Consider the following 17416-nt stretch of genomic DNA (forward strand, 5'->3'; position numbering starts at 1 on the left):
AGAAAAGTGGGTTAGAGTTATCTCATATATTCTTAATTATCTAATTGTTTTTTTTTTCTCCAACCGTTTTATTTATTTATTTTTATTATAAGAACAAATACTATAAAAAAGTGTTGGATAAACAGTAGCTATTTTAGCCCATAGTATATAGAAATATAATAGAAGTACCCAACAAATGAATGTAGACTTGTTTAATTTTTCATTTTTTTTGCGTAGAAAAAGTACTTTTCTTGATTTAAATCTTATTTTGATCAATGTATTATTCGTCTTTTATTTTATAAACTTTCACACACATATATATTTTTTTTGAGACATTCATATATTTTATTTTAGTTGTGAAACTATTCGTTTTTCTTTCAAAATACAATACAAATGCGGAATTTTTATTTTATTTTTACAACTATATTAAAAAATACATATATATTTTAAGCTATAGATAAATATCAACAAAACCTAATATATACATGTCTTTTATCAATATTCCCACAAATTAATTTATATGCATATAAATACTCAAACTTAGTTTAAATATTAAATCTACCTACCTGAGTATAATTCAACTATTACAAAAAGTAACGAGTTCGAATTCTCACCTAATATTTTATCTTAAAAAAATCCGAAAACAAATTTCGATAAAAGTAAAACAAATTTAATTTCTTAGGTTGTTTTAAATATTACATTATGTAATAATGAGCTAATCAATCAGATAGAGAGAGAGAGATTTATTTATTTATTTATTATAAATAAAAAACACACATTTATTTATTTCCTCGAGCGAGAAAAGTGAAAGAGAGGCGACCGACAAAAAGAAAATAAACAAAAAAGAAAAGAAAAGAAAAGAAAAGAAGGGCATTTCGGTAAAATCATGGAAAGTGGCAAAGAGTGGGGTCACAGAGCCAGCCAGTAGTACGTGTTGATTCTTGAAAATCTCGCGAGATTTCGCACGACCGTCGGCAGACTCGCCACTCCACCGCACGTGCTCCACGTGACACCTGCCCTACTCTTTCTCTCTCTTCTCTCTCTCTACAAATTTTTTCATCGCTCTCTTTTTTCCCTTTTAACCCATTTTCCGTACCTGTCCTCTGTCTCTGCCCACTGGATTGGAAGTAAAAATCTGGGCACTGTTTGCTCCGCCGGAACAGAATAAAACCCAAACCCACTACGGCGGCGCCGCCGCGGCTGCTGCTCCGGCGAGGGGGACGGGATTTCTCCGGGACCCACCAAAAACCCCCAACTAATACGAGCGATTACTGATTAATTAGGATTGAATAGGATGGATCGAGAATTATGTGTTTTGTCTGTGTCCCAATTTCGTCTCTTGTGTTTTACGCGTTGAAAATTTTCCCTTTAAGAAACCCACTTAGATTCTCTCTGTAACTCTCTTTTTTTCTCTCTGTAAATTTGTTTCTTTTTTTCTCTGTTTTTAAATTTGTTGGTCACAGATCGAGAATCCACCATGTAATGCACAGAGTCCAGCTGGGAGGAAACTGGGTCTCACAAGAAAAGAATCATTCATTGCACACACACATACAATTTTCTTTACTCTTTTTTAATTTAATTTTCCCTCTTTTTCTTTTGGGGGTTTTTTTATTTTTCTTGAATTGAAACATTTTCTTATTCCCCCTGATTTCTTTTATATCTAAACCCACCTCTGTGTCTCTCTCTCCGTCTCTCATAAAGAGCTGGCTGTGTTTTTTTATTCGTTGAAGGAGTGTAGGTGTAGTGTTTGATGAAATGGGTGTTTGAGAAAGTGGGCTGAGAAACCACGCACGTAGAAGAAGGGGGACTTAGAGAGAGAGAGAGAGAAAGAGAGAGAAGAGGAAGGAAGTTGAGTGAGATGAGAGAAGTTGAAGGGCTGCTTCTCTGAGCCTTGGTTTCCTTTGGATTCTGAGTTCTTTGATTTTTAGTGGCTTTTCTTAGTCTAATGGACACCAAAGGCCGACTCATTGCGGGTTCTCACAACAGAAATGAGTTTGTTCTCATCAATGCCGATGAGGTTGCAAGAGTAAGTGTCATGATTTCAGTTTTTTCCTTCTTTTGCTCCAAAATGGCACTGTTTTTGTCTTTGAAAATCCTATTTTCCACCCCAATTTTAGCTTCTGCCTCATACCCATTTCTTCTAATTTCACTCCCTTTTGCTTGGTTACACCCCTAACCGGATCCCAGCCTGATTTTTCTTCCCATAGCTGCAATTTGTTACCCCCCATCTTCTTCCTAAACCCAGTTTGGATCTTGGTGATGAACACTTTTTCTCTCTTTGTTACCTTTATCATCTAAAGTTTCAGTTTTTGGTTGGGATTTTTCTGTTTATTTGGTTCCTAGTTTCTAGGGAAATCCATCTTCTTAAACCAGATCTTGCCATTACTTACCCCCCCTACTTTCTAGATTTCAGGGCTAGTTAGTCAATGTATCCGATTCATTAAGTGTTTTTCTCTATTGATTCTGAATTTGTGCTAACAGTTGATGAGTAACCAACCTAGTGGGAAGCAAGAAAGAAATAAAGAAACAAAGCTTTTACTTTTTTTCTCTGACATTCTTTTTCTAAAATCCTTTTGTTATTTTTGAGTTGCAGGTGACATCTGTGAAAGAGTTGAGTGGGCAAATATGCCAGATCTGTGGGGATGAGCTTGAAATCACTGTAGATGGAGAGCCATTTGTTGCGTGTAACGAATGTGCCTTTCCAGTTTGCAGACCTTGCTATGAGTATGAAAGAAGAGAGGGCAATCAGGCTTGCCCTCAGTGCAAAACCAGATACAAACGTCTCAAAGGTATAATGAAACAATGAATCAATAAATATTCTTAGCGTGTTAAGGTCCATTGATAATTCTTTGGCTAACTAAGAATGTGTTGATCAATTTCAGGTAGTCCTCGGTCGAAGGCGATGAAGAGGAAGATGATACTGACGATCTGGAGAATGAGTTTGACATTGCAAACAAGGATCCCAACAGTGTATCTGAGGCAATGCTCTATCCCCACCTCGCCGTAGGGCGTGGTTCTCATGCTAATGGCTCTGGAAATATGGCTTCCGACCTCGATTCATCATCGGTCCCGACCGATATCCCTCTCCTTACCTATGGCCAGAGGTGAAGAATGAATGAATCTTCTTCTCAATGTTTGCTTTTACCATTTTGGTTTGACTCTCAAAAGTTGCTTAATCTTTGATTGTGCTGTTTGATCTGAAGGATGCTGGAATTTCCTCTGATAAGCATGCTCTAATCATTCCTCCTTTTATTAGCCGTGGCAAAAAGGTCCACCCAGTGCCGTTCTCTGATTCTCCCATGTCGGGTAAGGTCCCCGAATTCCTGTGCATTTTGTGTTTTTTAATCCTCTTCTGGGATGTATCAGTGTTCCATCTAGATGATCAATGATGTTTATGTTTTTTCTGACGTAGTAACTAACATTTTGAAGTGTTGTTGTTGCAGCTAATCCAAGGCCAATGGATCCAAAAAAGGACTTAGCCGTGTATGGATATGGAACTGTTGCGTGGAAGGAAAGAATGGAGGAGTGGCGGAAGAAACAAAATGAAAGACTTCAAGTAATTAAGCATGAGGGTGGAGGCGGAAAAGGAGAAGACGAGCTTGATGATACAGATTTGCCTATGTATGTTCCTTCTTTGTATACTCTTTTATTTTAAGATGCTTATATGTGCTGTGTATAAGTTGGTACTTCTAGTGGTATGTGTTGATTATTCTTGATGATCCTTCCATTCTACTCTCATTAGTATTAGAGTTTTTTCTTTATCTTTTGATATGGATTATAAATTTATTGGTGTACTTTTGCATATCTTTAATAGATGATTGGGTTTGCTAAGGTGTTAGAATTAGGATCTATAGCTACTACTTAAAGGCTCAGTGTCATATATACATATATTTTGGTTCGGAGATTTCGAAATTCTTCTTTAGCTTATGTCAGTTGTTTATTATTGTTTTCGTAGGATGGATGAAGGGAGGCAACCACTGTCGAGAAAGCTGCCGATCTCCTCAAGCAAGATAAATCCATACAGAATGATAATTGTACTTCGAATTGTCATTCTTTGCCTCTTTTTTCACTATCGTATCCTTCATCCTGTCCATGAGGCATATGGATTGTGGTTAACATCAGTCATCTGTGAGATATGGTTTGCTGCATCATGGATATTGGATCAGTTCCCGAAATGGTGCCCAATTGTTCGAGAAACTTACCTTGACCGGTTATCATTACGGTACTTCTGATGTCTCCTTTCACTCCATCCTCCATCTCCCTTCCCCTTTTTCTTCCATATCTCAGTTTCATTTTGTTAACGTTTGCAGATATGAAAAAGATGGCAAGCCATCTGAGTTGGCTTCCATTGACATTTACGTCAGTACAGTGGATCCAATGAAGGAGCCTCCTCTCATCACAGCAAACACCGTCCTGTCTATACTTGCTGTTGATTATCCGGTAGATAAGGTTTCATGCTATGTTTCTGATGACGGTGCTGCCATGCTTACTTTTGAAGCCCTTTCGGAAACTTCTGAGTTTGCAAGAAAGTGGGTTCCTTTCTGCAAGAAATTCAATATCGAACCCCGGGCCCCAGAGTGGTATTTTGCCCAGAAGGTTGACTATTTGAAAGACAAAGTTGATCCGGCCTTCATCAGGGAACGTCGTGCAATAAAGGTTTGAAGATTGTACCTGTTTTGCTTTTCAGAAAAGTAGTGTGTTATATAATTGTACAAATGAGTGCATGATGAACTATTATTGTATTGAAATAATTTCTGGACCTGAAAGTTTGGCATGGCTTTATGCAGAGGGACTATGAAGAATTTAAAGTTCGAATCAATGGGCTCGTTGCCATGGCTCAAAAAGTTCCTGAAGATGGGTGGACAATGCAGGATGGAACTCCGTGGCCCGGGAACAACGTCAGGGATCATCCTGGAATGATTCAGGTGAGGGGATGTTTTCTTGATGCAGTCAGTCGTATCATAAATCCATGCCTTTATATGTTATCAACCCGTTTCTTTTAACTGTCTTCTGCAGGTATTCCTTGGTCAAAATGGGGTTCGTGACTTGGAAGGAAATGAATTACCTCGTCTTGTGTATGTATCTCGTGAGAAGAGGCCGGGATTTGATCACCACAAGAAAGCCGGAGCCATGAATGCTCTGGTACATCTCGTCCTCCCTCTTCCCTTCTAACATATACATTCAATTCAATTCACCATGACTAATATACATGCTATTTGATTCTTCAAGGTGCGTGTCTCGGCAATCATCTCAAATGCTCCTTACATTTTGAACGTGGATTGTGATCACTACATCAACAACAGCAAGGCACTTCGAGAAGCAATGTGCTTCATGATGGACCCGATTTCTGGAAAAAGAATATGCTACGTGCAGTTTCCACAAAGATTTGATGGGATTGATAGGCATGATCGATACTCGAATCGCAATGTCGTATTCTTCGATGTAAGTAAATAATATCTATATCCTCAGACTCAAATGTTCATGAGACAATTCTTTATCCCCCATCACAGCAATGGGCCAAGGAAATGCTAAGTTCTCTTACCTTATGAACAACCATTTCAGATCAACATGAAGGGATTAGATGGTATTCAAGGGCCGATTTACGTCGGAACTGGGTGCGTGTTCAGGAGGCAGGCCCTTTATGGGTATGATGCCCCTGCCAAGAAGAAAACACCAAGAAGGACTTGCAATTGTTTGCCAAAATGGTGCTGCTGTTGCTGCGGAACTCGAAAGAAGACTAAAACAAAGAAGACCAGTGACAAAAAGAAGTTAAAGACCAAAGATACGTCGAAGCAGATTCACGCCCTCGAAAACATTGAGGAAGGAATCGAAGGTATGGAACGGACATGGTCTGAAAATACCAATGGACCAAATTTGCATACTTTTAAATTTCAGAATTTTTGGTTTAATGAGGTGAAAATCTTTGTGATCCAATGCAGGAATAGATAATGAAAAATCATCTCTGATGCCCCAAGTTAAGTTTGAGAAGAAGTTTGGGCAATCTCCATCATTCATTGCTTCCACACTTATGGAAGATGGCGGTGTGCCCGGAGGAGGGACTTCTGCTTCGCTATTGAAAGAAGCCATCCATGTAATCAGTTGCGGTTACGAAGATAAATCCGAGTGGGGTAAAGAGGTATGAAGGAAGCTCTCCCGAAGTTCAGAAATGTCGATTTGTGTGCACTCCTTTAATATTTTTATTTCCTGTACTATTTGCAGGTAGGGTGGATATATGGGTCTGTTACAGAGGATATTTTAACAGGTTTCAAGATGCATTGCCACGGCTGGAGATCAGTTTATTGCATTCCTAAAAGGCCAGCATTCAAGGGTTCCGCTCCTATTAACTTGTCCGATCGTCTACACCAAGTTCTTCGGTGGGCTCTTGGATCTGTTGAAATTCTGTTGAGCAGGCACTGTCCGATATGGTACGGATACGGATGTGGTCTGAAGTGGCTCGAGCGTTTCTCGTACATAAACTCCGTTGTTTATCCATTGACGTCGATTCCATTGATCGCTTATTGTACCCTTCCGGCTGTCTGCCTGCTCACAGGGCAGTTTATCGTCCCTGAGGTAACTACAATACCGACTTCTGAATGCATTCGCATTTTTTCCATTTGTCAGGTTTGTTCAGCTGAGTGAGACATGTTCTTTGTTTGATGTGCAGCTAAGCAACTATGCCAGTATAATTTTCATGGCCCTTTTCATCTCTATAGCAGCGACCGGTATCCTCGAAATGCAGTGGGGAGGAGTCGGGATCCACGATTGGTGGAGAAACGAACAGTTCTGGGTTATTGGGGGTGCCTCGTCCCACCTTTTTGCACTTTTCCAGGGTCTGCTAAAGGTTTTGGCTGGTGTTAACACAAACTTCACTGTCACGTCCAAAGGAGGAGACGAAGGAGATTTCGCTGAGCTTTACCTCTTCAAGTGGACGTCGTTGTTGGTCCCTCCATTGACCTTATTGATCATAAACATCATCGGAGTAGTCGTCGGGATTTCAGATGCCATCAACAACGGTTACGACTCATGGGGCCCGCTCATCGGTAAGCTATTCTTTGCATTCTGGGTGATTGTCCATCTGTACCCATTCCTCAAGGGTTTGATGGGGAAGCAAGACAAGGTACCAACCATTATCATTGTGTGGTCCATTCTTCTATCATCCATCCTATCGCTTCTATGGGTCCGAATCAACCCGTTCCTCGACAAGGGTGGCATTGTATTGGAAGTTTGCGGGTTAAACTGTGACGACTAAGATGCAGAAATATACACGGCACGAAGTGTTACGGGTAGGAGGAGTTTGTTTTCTGGGTTGAGCGTCATGGGGACTACTAACTGGTCTCGAACATGCATCTGAATAGAACACGGTAACGCTACTCCGCCCGAGATTGTGAAAGATGAGTTGCTGCAAAAGGCTACTTGTCCTGGATTTGTAGATATGGAGGAATTTGCATATCACACATCATCAAATATTTGTTCTCTCTGCAAACTTTGTCATTGATTCTTTCTTCTTCTTCTTCTTCTTCTTCTATACATGGTTTTTTTTCTTCTTTCTTCTTTCTTTTGATTTTGTGGAAGGGACTGTAATTTATATCATGTGTCTGTGAAAATCCAAGAAGAGCACATAAAAATGGAGGGAGGTGGGTTTTAGTTTGATTCATCATAAATTTATCCCTTCTCAAAAGGGATTTCCCAATTCCCATTCCCTTAGGTGGTTTTGTCTGTTGTATCCCTTTGTTGTTTGTAAATCTCTTCTTCACTCAATCAGCCCTCAGTTTTTATTATTTATGGTTGGTTTCTTTCTATATTAAAACTCTCCAATTCTGCCTTGTTGTAATCACAATAATTATAGTTTTGTCATCTTAATGCAATAATCATGGACTTCCCTCATTACATTCTTCACTTTTTCTTATTTTCTTATTGATTACATTTATTTTCAGTTTAATTTACGGATTTTGAAGTGAGTTTATTTATTTATTTGATTGGTCCTTGTGAATTTCTTGGGTAGATATGAATTTATTTGATTCAAAGGAAAGAACTACGCGACTGGTTAGTCTTTGAATACGAGATATCCATCCAAGTCATTATAGATGCATTTGCCCAATTGTCGCTTCTAAAGAGTTCCATGTTAAAAAAAAAAAAAATACAAATCTCGTTTCACAAAGATACTTGGTTTCAGTTTTTCTTGATTCATCAAAACATTTTATTTTTAGATTTAGGGGCACTTGCAAATATGACAAAAAATTTTTAGTAAAATAAGCAAAATAGTAACCACCCTTTAATGATATATTACCTGACCACTGATATATGTCTCTGATATACCACTAATATAATAATGATATATAATTGATTTACTTCTGGTATAACTATGATATCTACCCAACTTCTAATATGTCTTACCACCGATATACGTATGATAACTATTGATTTACCACGCTGATATAATACATATATATGTGATATATATTTGATATATCTCTAATTTACCATTGATATACAAATGATATACTACTGATATAATTATGGTATCTACTGATATAACTTCTTATATGATTATATGATTTACCACTAATATAATACTGATATATACTTAATATGCTTCTAATTTACCATTTATGTACCTATGATATAACCATTTTATCTACTAATATAACTATGATATATGTGTGTTCATATCATACTATTATATCCAATATTTTTTAAGATGAAAACAATGGTGCAAGATTTTTTATTTTTTACTTTTGAAATATAAAGCTATTATATAAAGGTTTATGTGGACCATGCACATCCAAAAAGACAAGTTAAAATTTTGATATACTATATAAATTTAAACCGTTGATATCCCTTATATTTAGTATCTAATTAATATTAATATTGAATAAATAGTAGTGATATAGTAATCAACATTATTGATAATATTAGTATATTAATCGACAAATTGAAATGATAAGCTATAATTTAAACAGTTGATATACCACTAAAAATTAAAAATTTGATATATCTTATATTTAGTATATCAGTTGCAAATATATTTAGTATATCATAAATTAGAAGTACATCAGATATATATATTATATGTATAATACGTACATTTGATGTATATAAGCGGTATATCTGATAATGTATATCATGATACATCAATATTAGGGGTACATCGAATGTATATCGGAAGTATATCAGAGTTACATCAGATGTATATTAGATATAGATTTGATATATATCATATACAAATTTACATCAGATGTATATCAGATATAGATTTGATGTAAGATATACATAAGATGTTATCAGATATAAATTGGATGTATATCAGATATAGATATTACATTGAATGTATATCAGATATAGATATACATCATACATATATCAGATATCATAAGGGTAAAATTGGAATAATAAAAATTCCGAAAATAAAAATTCAAATATTTTGCTATATTTGAAAATTTGAAAAACTGGTGACATTTTTTGAAATACATAAAATATTTTTGCTACCCACTACAATTACCCTTAGATTTATTACATTAGTGAACAAATTCGATATTTTTTGAGCCTACTTGAGTCCAAAACTATTAGGATCCCTTGGTGATTCTAACCAAGGTTAGTATAATTCTCGTAGAGTTAGGCCTCCTAACCAAGGTTAGTATAATTCTCCTGCAGCTTATTTGGGCTTGAAGCACTTCTATATGAAGTCCACTCTTTTACTATTAAAGAAGGATTGTTTTTTATTTTTGAATTTGAAGTCAACTTTCAATTTTGTCTATGTATATTTGTTTTACATATTTAATGAATAAGGTGTATTTGTTATATTTGAATATGTGTTCTGAATATATTAAGACTAAGTTTGTGTTGACTTTTGGCTTTTGAAGTGAAGTATTTGGTATCAATTGAAAAATAGCCAAAACATCTCGACACTGTTAAACTTAATTATATATTTATCTCTAATGCTCCGGTATATTTTTTTCAATCTAATCCGTATTGTTTAAGAGTTTCAATTTTTGTTGAGTACAACATGTAGGGATGGGAGTTCGAACTCACAACCTCTTGATTAGAGATAGGTGCCTAAACAGTTAAGCTAAGCTCATGTTCACTTGAAAGTTTCGATCTGTTCTTATATTTTAAAACTTATCGAGTATACTCGTTTTCATTACTAAATGATATAATTGAAAGCTTATATGACATAATACTTAGTGAATTGATAAAAATTTAGGGGAGAAATATTGGGTGACCTAAAAAAAGAAAAATCTAAATTTATGCTAACTCCTTGGAAATTTAGAGGAAAAATTAGAAACTTTATCTAAGTGACCTAATTCTCTACATTTTTGCCAACTCAGTAAATATCCTGTCATATAAGTCTATCATCCAATTTAAGTATTTTCTAGGGAGGGTTTTTTAACAAATATTAAAATATAATTAATTGAAATGAAATATTTTACTAAAATATATATTTAGTGTTGAGATATAATGGAGCCAAAACAATATTAAAATATGGATAGTTTGTTGGGCCATGAAACACCAAGCCCGAACTTAATTGTGTTTTCCTTTCCCTAAGTTTACCACCATTATATTTGGGGCAACCAGATGAATAGCTAAATTAAATAGTTTGATTTGAAAAATGGCCAAAATAACCAGATATCATAAAAATAGCTAAAGAACAATTAGAGCTTGTATGTAGACAAATTTACCCTCCCCATCAAAATAGGTAAATTTATCCTACCATTTCCCCTATAAATTGGTGACGAAACTACCCTTCAATAAATCTGTAGTGCACCTAAATTGTAGGAAAGAAGATAGTGAATGGAAATTATAGAGTTCAAAAATTTTAAATTACATATAGATTTCAAAATTTCCAAATTTGTAAGATAAATCTGTTGAGTATTTTGAAATAAAAAAAAAGATTTAATCAAACTATAAAATAGACTAAAAAAAACGTAAAATCAAATTAGAAAAGTGGAAAACTAAAGATCAAAGCTGTAAAGTACTGTAAATTATAGATGAAGTAGTTGAAGATTAATATCATATTAGGATCCATTATGGAAGGGAAGGTAACTCAAATGGCTCCTTCCCACTTTTGCCCTTTAACTCCTTCTTCCCACACTTGCCGTAACTCTTCCTTCCTAAAATCAAATAAAATTGGATTCAATCAAGTCTCAAGCCCCTCATGCCTTGTGCGCCTCAAGCTTTCGGCGTCCCTCTTCGGCGTACACAATCTTTGGCATCCCTCTTCCCACTCTTGCTTATCCAACAAGGATATTCATCGATCGATTTTGAATGTTGTTTAAATAAATGAGGTTTAAATAATTGACCGTTTGTTAGCAACCTCCAATATTCAAGGGATTTTGTTGGACACAACTTGTTTTTAGGACACCTTGTAGATATGGTCAATTGGGGATATTATATTGAAAATATAGTTTAGATTAAATAATAAATAATAAAAATATTGTTAAAATTAGATTGCCAGGTAGTTTAGTTTGCACAAAAAAAAAAAAAAATTTTCAATCTTAAATTTCAAATTTCAATAAATTTAAACACAGACCTCAATTCTGATGTTTCAATAAATATCATTAATACCTGGAACTTGTCAATTCCGATGTTTTTTAGCTCAATCTAACCATTTTATTGTTAAATATTTAAAATTTATTGTAAAAAAATCAAGAACATCCAATTAGATTCCCATATAACTAATTGATACTTATGTGGTACTAATTGATACTCATAAGGAACTAATTAATTTTAACAATATTAGGAATACGCATTCTTATTTGTTGGTTCTACCGGACAAATTTTTTTTGGGGCTTGATTCAATGGTTGAATCTTGTGGAGTTTTCTTTTTTTGTTAATAATCTAATTTTCTAAGAACTGGGTTTGCTGCAATAGGAAGATTTTTCGAGTAATGTTTCAGTAACTCGATGACTAATTCTCATATATCAAGAATTAAAATGCAGCTTCTTAGAATGTAATAATCGTGGCATATTAGTCATGTATGTTGATGGACAAGGATAACCCAGTCAAAATGGTCATCTACTCTATAGAATCCTATATCTACCCCGTTGTATTGATGTCTCTTGCTTATTTTGTGAGATAACCTCTAGTAGCCATATATTTACACATCGATCGTCTCTCTCCTTAGTTAAATATTAATATATGTTTCCTTGATTGCTAATATGCATTTTTGATTTTGTTGGTTTTGGTTACCTTTTTGTCATATTTTATGCATTGATCTTTGTTCCGATTTAGTGATAAAGAAAGATTATGTGATGCAAAATATGACTATTTTCTGCAGATACTTTTCAATCTTTTTTTGGCGTCTAAACTTTCACTACCCCGTAGATGATGTTATATACGGGGTCAGTATCTACAACTATGCCGTAGTCGCTGCACCTGACATCCGCCAACAGGGATATGGCCCACGCCACGTCCCTATCTACTAACAGCCTCATAATTATCGACTTGCTAGTACCATTTCGGAAAAGTGAAAGACGTGTAATTTTTTTTCCTTCTAGAAAATGAAGATCTCTAGAGATACATTCACAGAGTTGTTGTAGGGTGAAATCGAATGGAATTGAAACGTGCCCGGTAATGAATCCTTGATAATTGTTGTGCTCCTCCCAACTAAAATCGTGGCTAACAATGATCGCATAATGTTCCCGTGTTGATTGATTTAATTCTCGAGAAAATGTAAAAATAAAATGGGTGGGGATTAATGATACGTTGTGTAAGAATATTAAAGAAACACTGTATTTAAGGTTGCTGATTACAGTGGAATGTTCAAACCAATTAGTTAGATTTTTTTAAAAAAATTAAACACATTTAAAACTTGTTTGAATCATATATGTAGATTTGGTGGTTTAAATTTTGTGGAAAGATTTTAGGAATTATATAGATTTTGTAGTTAAAATGGTTTCAATATTAGGTATGATATAGGTAGATTTTGTGGTTTAAATTTTGTGGAAATATTTTAGGAATTATGTAGATTTTGTAGTTAAGGTAGTTTCAATATTAACTCGATAACATTGCTAGTTTAGGAGAGATTTAAGGGAATGTAGGAGGCATAAAACGTGGACGGGTAAAATGGAGAAAGACTGCAAGGGCAATATGGGTATGAAATGTGCAGAGGGATAAATAAGGAATTATACATCTCCTAAAATCTAGGAAACCAACTTTGGCCATGTCATGCAATTTAGAAAAACTTTGGCCATTTTGCTTAATGATAACCTGTGACTAGCCATTTCTAAGGATTTCCCATTATATTTTGGGGCAACTAGAGGAGTAACTATGTTAAATAGTGCGACTTGAAAAATAGCCAAAAGAATCCAATATCATAAAAATGGCTAACAGGTAGTTAGAGTTCAACGCTAGAATTAAATGTGGACAAATATACCCTCCCATCAAAATTGCTAAAATTATCATATAGTTACCCCTAAAATTTTGTGGCAATCTTTGCTGCACCTTAATCTTAGGAAATCAAATAGTGAATTAAAATTTTAAAGTTCAAAATTTCAAAAATAAAATCTAGATTTAGAAATTTCAAAGTTTGAAACAAAGGATAAAATATGTTAAGTGAAAACTTTGAAATCAAACAAAATTAAGATGCTCAACAAATGCAAAATAGTAAAATCAAATGTCTAACAAACGTAAAATCAAATGCAGAATAGTAAAAAATGAGTAAAAAAAAAAAAGAATTGGAAAAACAAATGTTATTTTTAAAATTATGGGGGATGTAGCTACATTGGGAGACATGATAATTAATATGAGGTTGGTAGATAATCGAAATGTCTCATTCTTCCCCAATTTCATTTTCTTGTACCTTCTTTTTTGCATGCGCTAACTCCATCCTTCTAACTCCCTTCGAACCCACACAATGCACGCCTCAACGTCTTGCCAATCGCGCCTGCCTACAAGGGTAAAGCTTCGGGTGATCGAACTCAACGCCTCCAAACCTTGACGAGAACGACAGTCTATAAGGGTATGTACTCCACGTTAGCGCCTGATTCGAAAGTTTTTCCTTTATTCTTCCTCCAGTTTTTTCGACTGCATGTCTGCGATTCACCTAAAATTTGTTTTGATCATACAATTGTTTGCTCTGTAGTTCCTTGCATAATGATGTTTAAATAATAGGGTAAATACGTGTATAGACAGAGTAAGTAGAGACATACGATACCTGAATTTTTCTCGATCAGTATGAGTTAGTAAAAATCAATAGGGTTCATGAATATAAATTTCTTCCCCCTGAGGTAAACTACGTTCTGAGTGATGTTCGCACTTCCGCTGCCCCCGTAGATGATGTTATATACTGAGTCAGTATCCACAATAATATAGCAGTCGTTGCACATGACATCCAACAAAAGGGATATGGCCCACACCACATCTCTGTCTACTGATAGCCTCATAATGATTGACTTGCTCGCACAATTTCTGAACAATGGCGTGTAATTTTATTTTCTTATGGAAAATGAATATATCTAGAGATGCATGCAATGAGTTATTGTAGGGTGAAATCGAATGGAACTGAAACGTGCCCAGTACTGAACCTTAATAATTGTCCTGATCCTCCCAGCTTCCATCATGTAAACCGTTGCTACGAGGGATTGCATAGTATTCCCGTGTTGCTTGAATTAAATTCTCAAACAATGTAACCAAAATGGAGATTGATGAAACTCATGTAAGAATATTTAAGAGACCTAAAATGGTGATTGCTGTGGAATTTATTAACGAATTGGTATGTTTGTTATATATTTTAATTAGATTATGTTGGAGACAAATTAATTAGGAATAATAATTAGTTAGAAGAAAATTCAAAATAGGTAGATTTGACAGTTGGATTATCTAGAGATTTTAGCAGTTTGGGTATGTAGAGATTTTAAGGATTCATGTGATTTTTGAAACATGAGAGTTGAAAATGTGGATGGGTAAAACAGAGAAAGGATGCAAAGGCATAAACGTGAAATCTAAGTATAAATGTGTGTGGGAGGGTAAATATGGAATTCTACCCTTCTCCTAATTTTCAGGAACTCAAATTTGACCATTTTTCATTAATTACGGTATGTTGTACGTAGCCACTCCTCAGAATTTCCCTTATATTTTTTTAGGCAGCACCCGTGAGATCAAAATCGGTAGAAGAAAAAATTAAAAGTGTGGCGGCAGTAGCTTTTTGGTAAAGTGGAAGAGAGGAGATTCTTGGGTTGTAGTGTGTCGTTGGCAATTTGTAAGTATCGTGTGTGTGTTTTTTTTGTACTTTTTTTTATTTATATATTCTATATTCCTAAGTACCTAGGTGTAGTACTTCGAAGTTAGGTGGCCATTGTTGTGGCATCTAGAGAAAGTTTTATAGAGCGTTTTGTGAGACTTATTGTATTATCCCAAAATCATAGTAGAACCCGGACATCTTGCACGCGCGATCTCTACGCCCACCAACATCCCTCCTGCCCACACCACGCCACACAAAACTTCGACAATATCCTTTTAAATCCGCGCTAACTAAGTTGTACTATAGTTTAAAAATAGTTTGGGAGAATCATGGTGCCACAAGACTGTAAGATTTTGTCACATTACACTAAGCAACCATCCATGCACTTGCCATCCCACCCAACACCCATCACACTAGAAACTGTATCTGGAAAGCGATGGGAAGATCATGGTGCAACAAGATTGGAAGGATTTAGTCACACGACACCAATCCACAACCCATGTAGTTGCGATTCCACCCAACACCCATCACACTAGAAACTATATCTGGAAAATGGTGATTGTAGTCATATTTATTTGTGGAACTAAGAATCATAAAAGAACATTGCCCACAAAAAGTTAGAATGCTATCATTGTCGACTTAGATACACGAAAGGGTATTGTGCGTGGCATAGTGGCCTTGCTACCACAATACGCTGCGATTAAGTCCTTCATTGCTTTTATTCGTCCCTCTCAACACATAAAACCCATTTATTCCTACCGAGTGTCGTGGATGTTATAAGATCGACAAAGGAATGTCACATTTGCTTAGTACTATCAAACTTGTTTAAGTTTTTCCAAGTAATGTGGATGCTATTACTAAGCACAAGGCATGCTGCATCCACCGAGTCCCATCCCACGCCTGCCTAGAGCCACCAAATACCCAAAATTGTAGAAAATATATCTAGAGAACTTCAATTGATTTGAAATTTTTTATGGGATCTAAACATCATAAAAGAATGCTGCCCACAAAAAATTAGAATTTTTCTCAACCTGCAGTTGTTTTTTTTAATTTTTTTGAAATTCAAAAATTCAAAAATTAATAAAAAGTTACGTGTTGGTTCAAAAATTATGAAACTTGTTTTTAAGACTCACTTGAATGTCTCAACGATGGATCAACCAAGTTAATGGATTGAAACATCCTAGAACTTGAGATTTTTGGCCGAGTGACTCCTCGTCACTTTGCATGTTCAAGCCTGCCACACCAAAAATGCTTAGAATGTACTATATAGGGGGCGACATGCTTGCTTGGGCATGGTACAGGGTTGCCCTTATATGCCCACGCCCGAGGTGGTTTGGGAACGACGGTCGGAAGCCCGAGGTGGTGGGCGGCACGACGTCGAACCATGCTCGATGGGGTGGGCCCCGATGCCATGCGCGCTCGGTATGAGCATCGTTGGGCATGAGATGTCGTTATCCATTTCGGGGGCATCTGCTTCGAGGTCGGTTCTCGAGTTCCAAGTGAGTCTTTCCATCCCATTCGGGGTGGTGGCATGCTTGGGCCTCGGGCGTCGGCGTCGGTCGTGGGCGGGATGGGCAATTGGCAGATCTCTTGCTGGACGTTGGAATATGTGATGTCGATTGTCGATGTCGCCCACACCCCAACGGCTTCCAGTCGGATCGGATCAGATGGAGACCTGAGCCCTTCCATCGGGCGGGGTGACGCTCGCTGGCTGTCGAGTCGAACTCGAAGTGGGCTGCTTTGACAATGATTGCACGTAGTTGTTTCGTTGGCTGCCTTTCGATGATAAGAAATAGCCTGGCATGCATAGTTGTGGCACGCTTGATTTAAGTGAGATGAGATCACCCCCATTCACTCCCTCACTCGATGGAAGGGCTCGTCTAGCAACATGAAGGAAGTGAGAGACCTCGCACAACGTTGTGGGCTCGGCTTTGCCCGACGACGCATCATGCAAATTTCTACCCTATCAACTTTCAATGGTAGGATAATGGCCTACTATGGTGGTGACGGGTGACGGAGAATTAGGGTTCGATTCCGGAGAGGGAGCCTGAGAAACGACTACCACATCCAAGGAAGGCAGCAGGCGCAAATTATCCAATCCTGACATGGGGAGGTAGTGACAATAAATAACAATACCGGGCTGTTCGAGTCTGGTAATTGGAATGAGTACAATCTAAATCCCTTAACGAGGATCAATTGGAGGGCAAGTCTGGTGCCAGTAGCCGTGGTAATTCCAGCTCCAATAGCGTATATTTAAGT

At 36.5% G+C, this 17416-nt stretch overlaps 1 protein-coding gene and 1 pseudogene across 3 annotated transcripts; both read left to right on the forward strand.

The window, feature by feature from the left end:
- The first annotated feature begins 1593 nt into the window (after positions 1 to 1593).
- On the forward strand, positions 1594 to 3087 carry LOC148207927 (cellulose synthase A catalytic subunit 6 [UDP-forming] pseudogene; annotated as a pseudogene). Its single transcript, XR_015787575.1, has 3 exons — positions 1594 to 2005; positions 2573 to 2768; positions 2862 to 3087. The product of XR_015787575.1 is annotated as a cellulose synthase A catalytic subunit 6 [UDP-forming] pseudogene (transcript).
- A 40-nt stretch (positions 3088 to 3127) lies between these two features.
- LOC148207928 (cellulose synthase A catalytic subunit 2 [UDP-forming]-like) lies at positions 3128 to 7863 on the forward strand. Of its 2 annotated transcripts, XM_088118199.1 has the most exons (11): positions 3128 to 3285; positions 3423 to 3600; positions 3935 to 4201; positions 4290 to 4635; positions 4767 to 4904; positions 4996 to 5121; positions 5209 to 5421; positions 5542 to 5812; positions 5919 to 6115; positions 6199 to 6549; positions 6644 to 7863. In XM_088118199.1, exons 1-11 carry the CDS (start codon positions 3279 to 3281, stop codon positions 7226 to 7228), a joined length of 2679 nt encoding a protein of 892 aa, XP_087974325.1. In that variant the 5' UTR covers positions 3128 to 3278; the 3' UTR covers positions 7229 to 7863. The 2 variants fall into 2 exon arrangements, with proteins under 2 accessions (XP_087974325.1, XP_087974326.1); XM_088118200.1 differs by lacking the exon at positions 3128 to 3285.
- The last annotated feature ends 9553 nt before the right edge of the window (positions 7864 to 17416 follow it).

The sequence above is a fragment of the Momordica charantia genome, unplaced genomic scaffold (genome assembly GCF_013281855.1).
Source record: "Momordica charantia cultivar OHB3-1 unplaced genomic scaffold, Mcharantia_2.0 BLBB01000025.1, whole genome shotgun sequence".
NCBI lineage: Eukaryota > Viridiplantae > Streptophyta > Magnoliopsida > Cucurbitales > Cucurbitaceae > Momordica > Momordica charantia.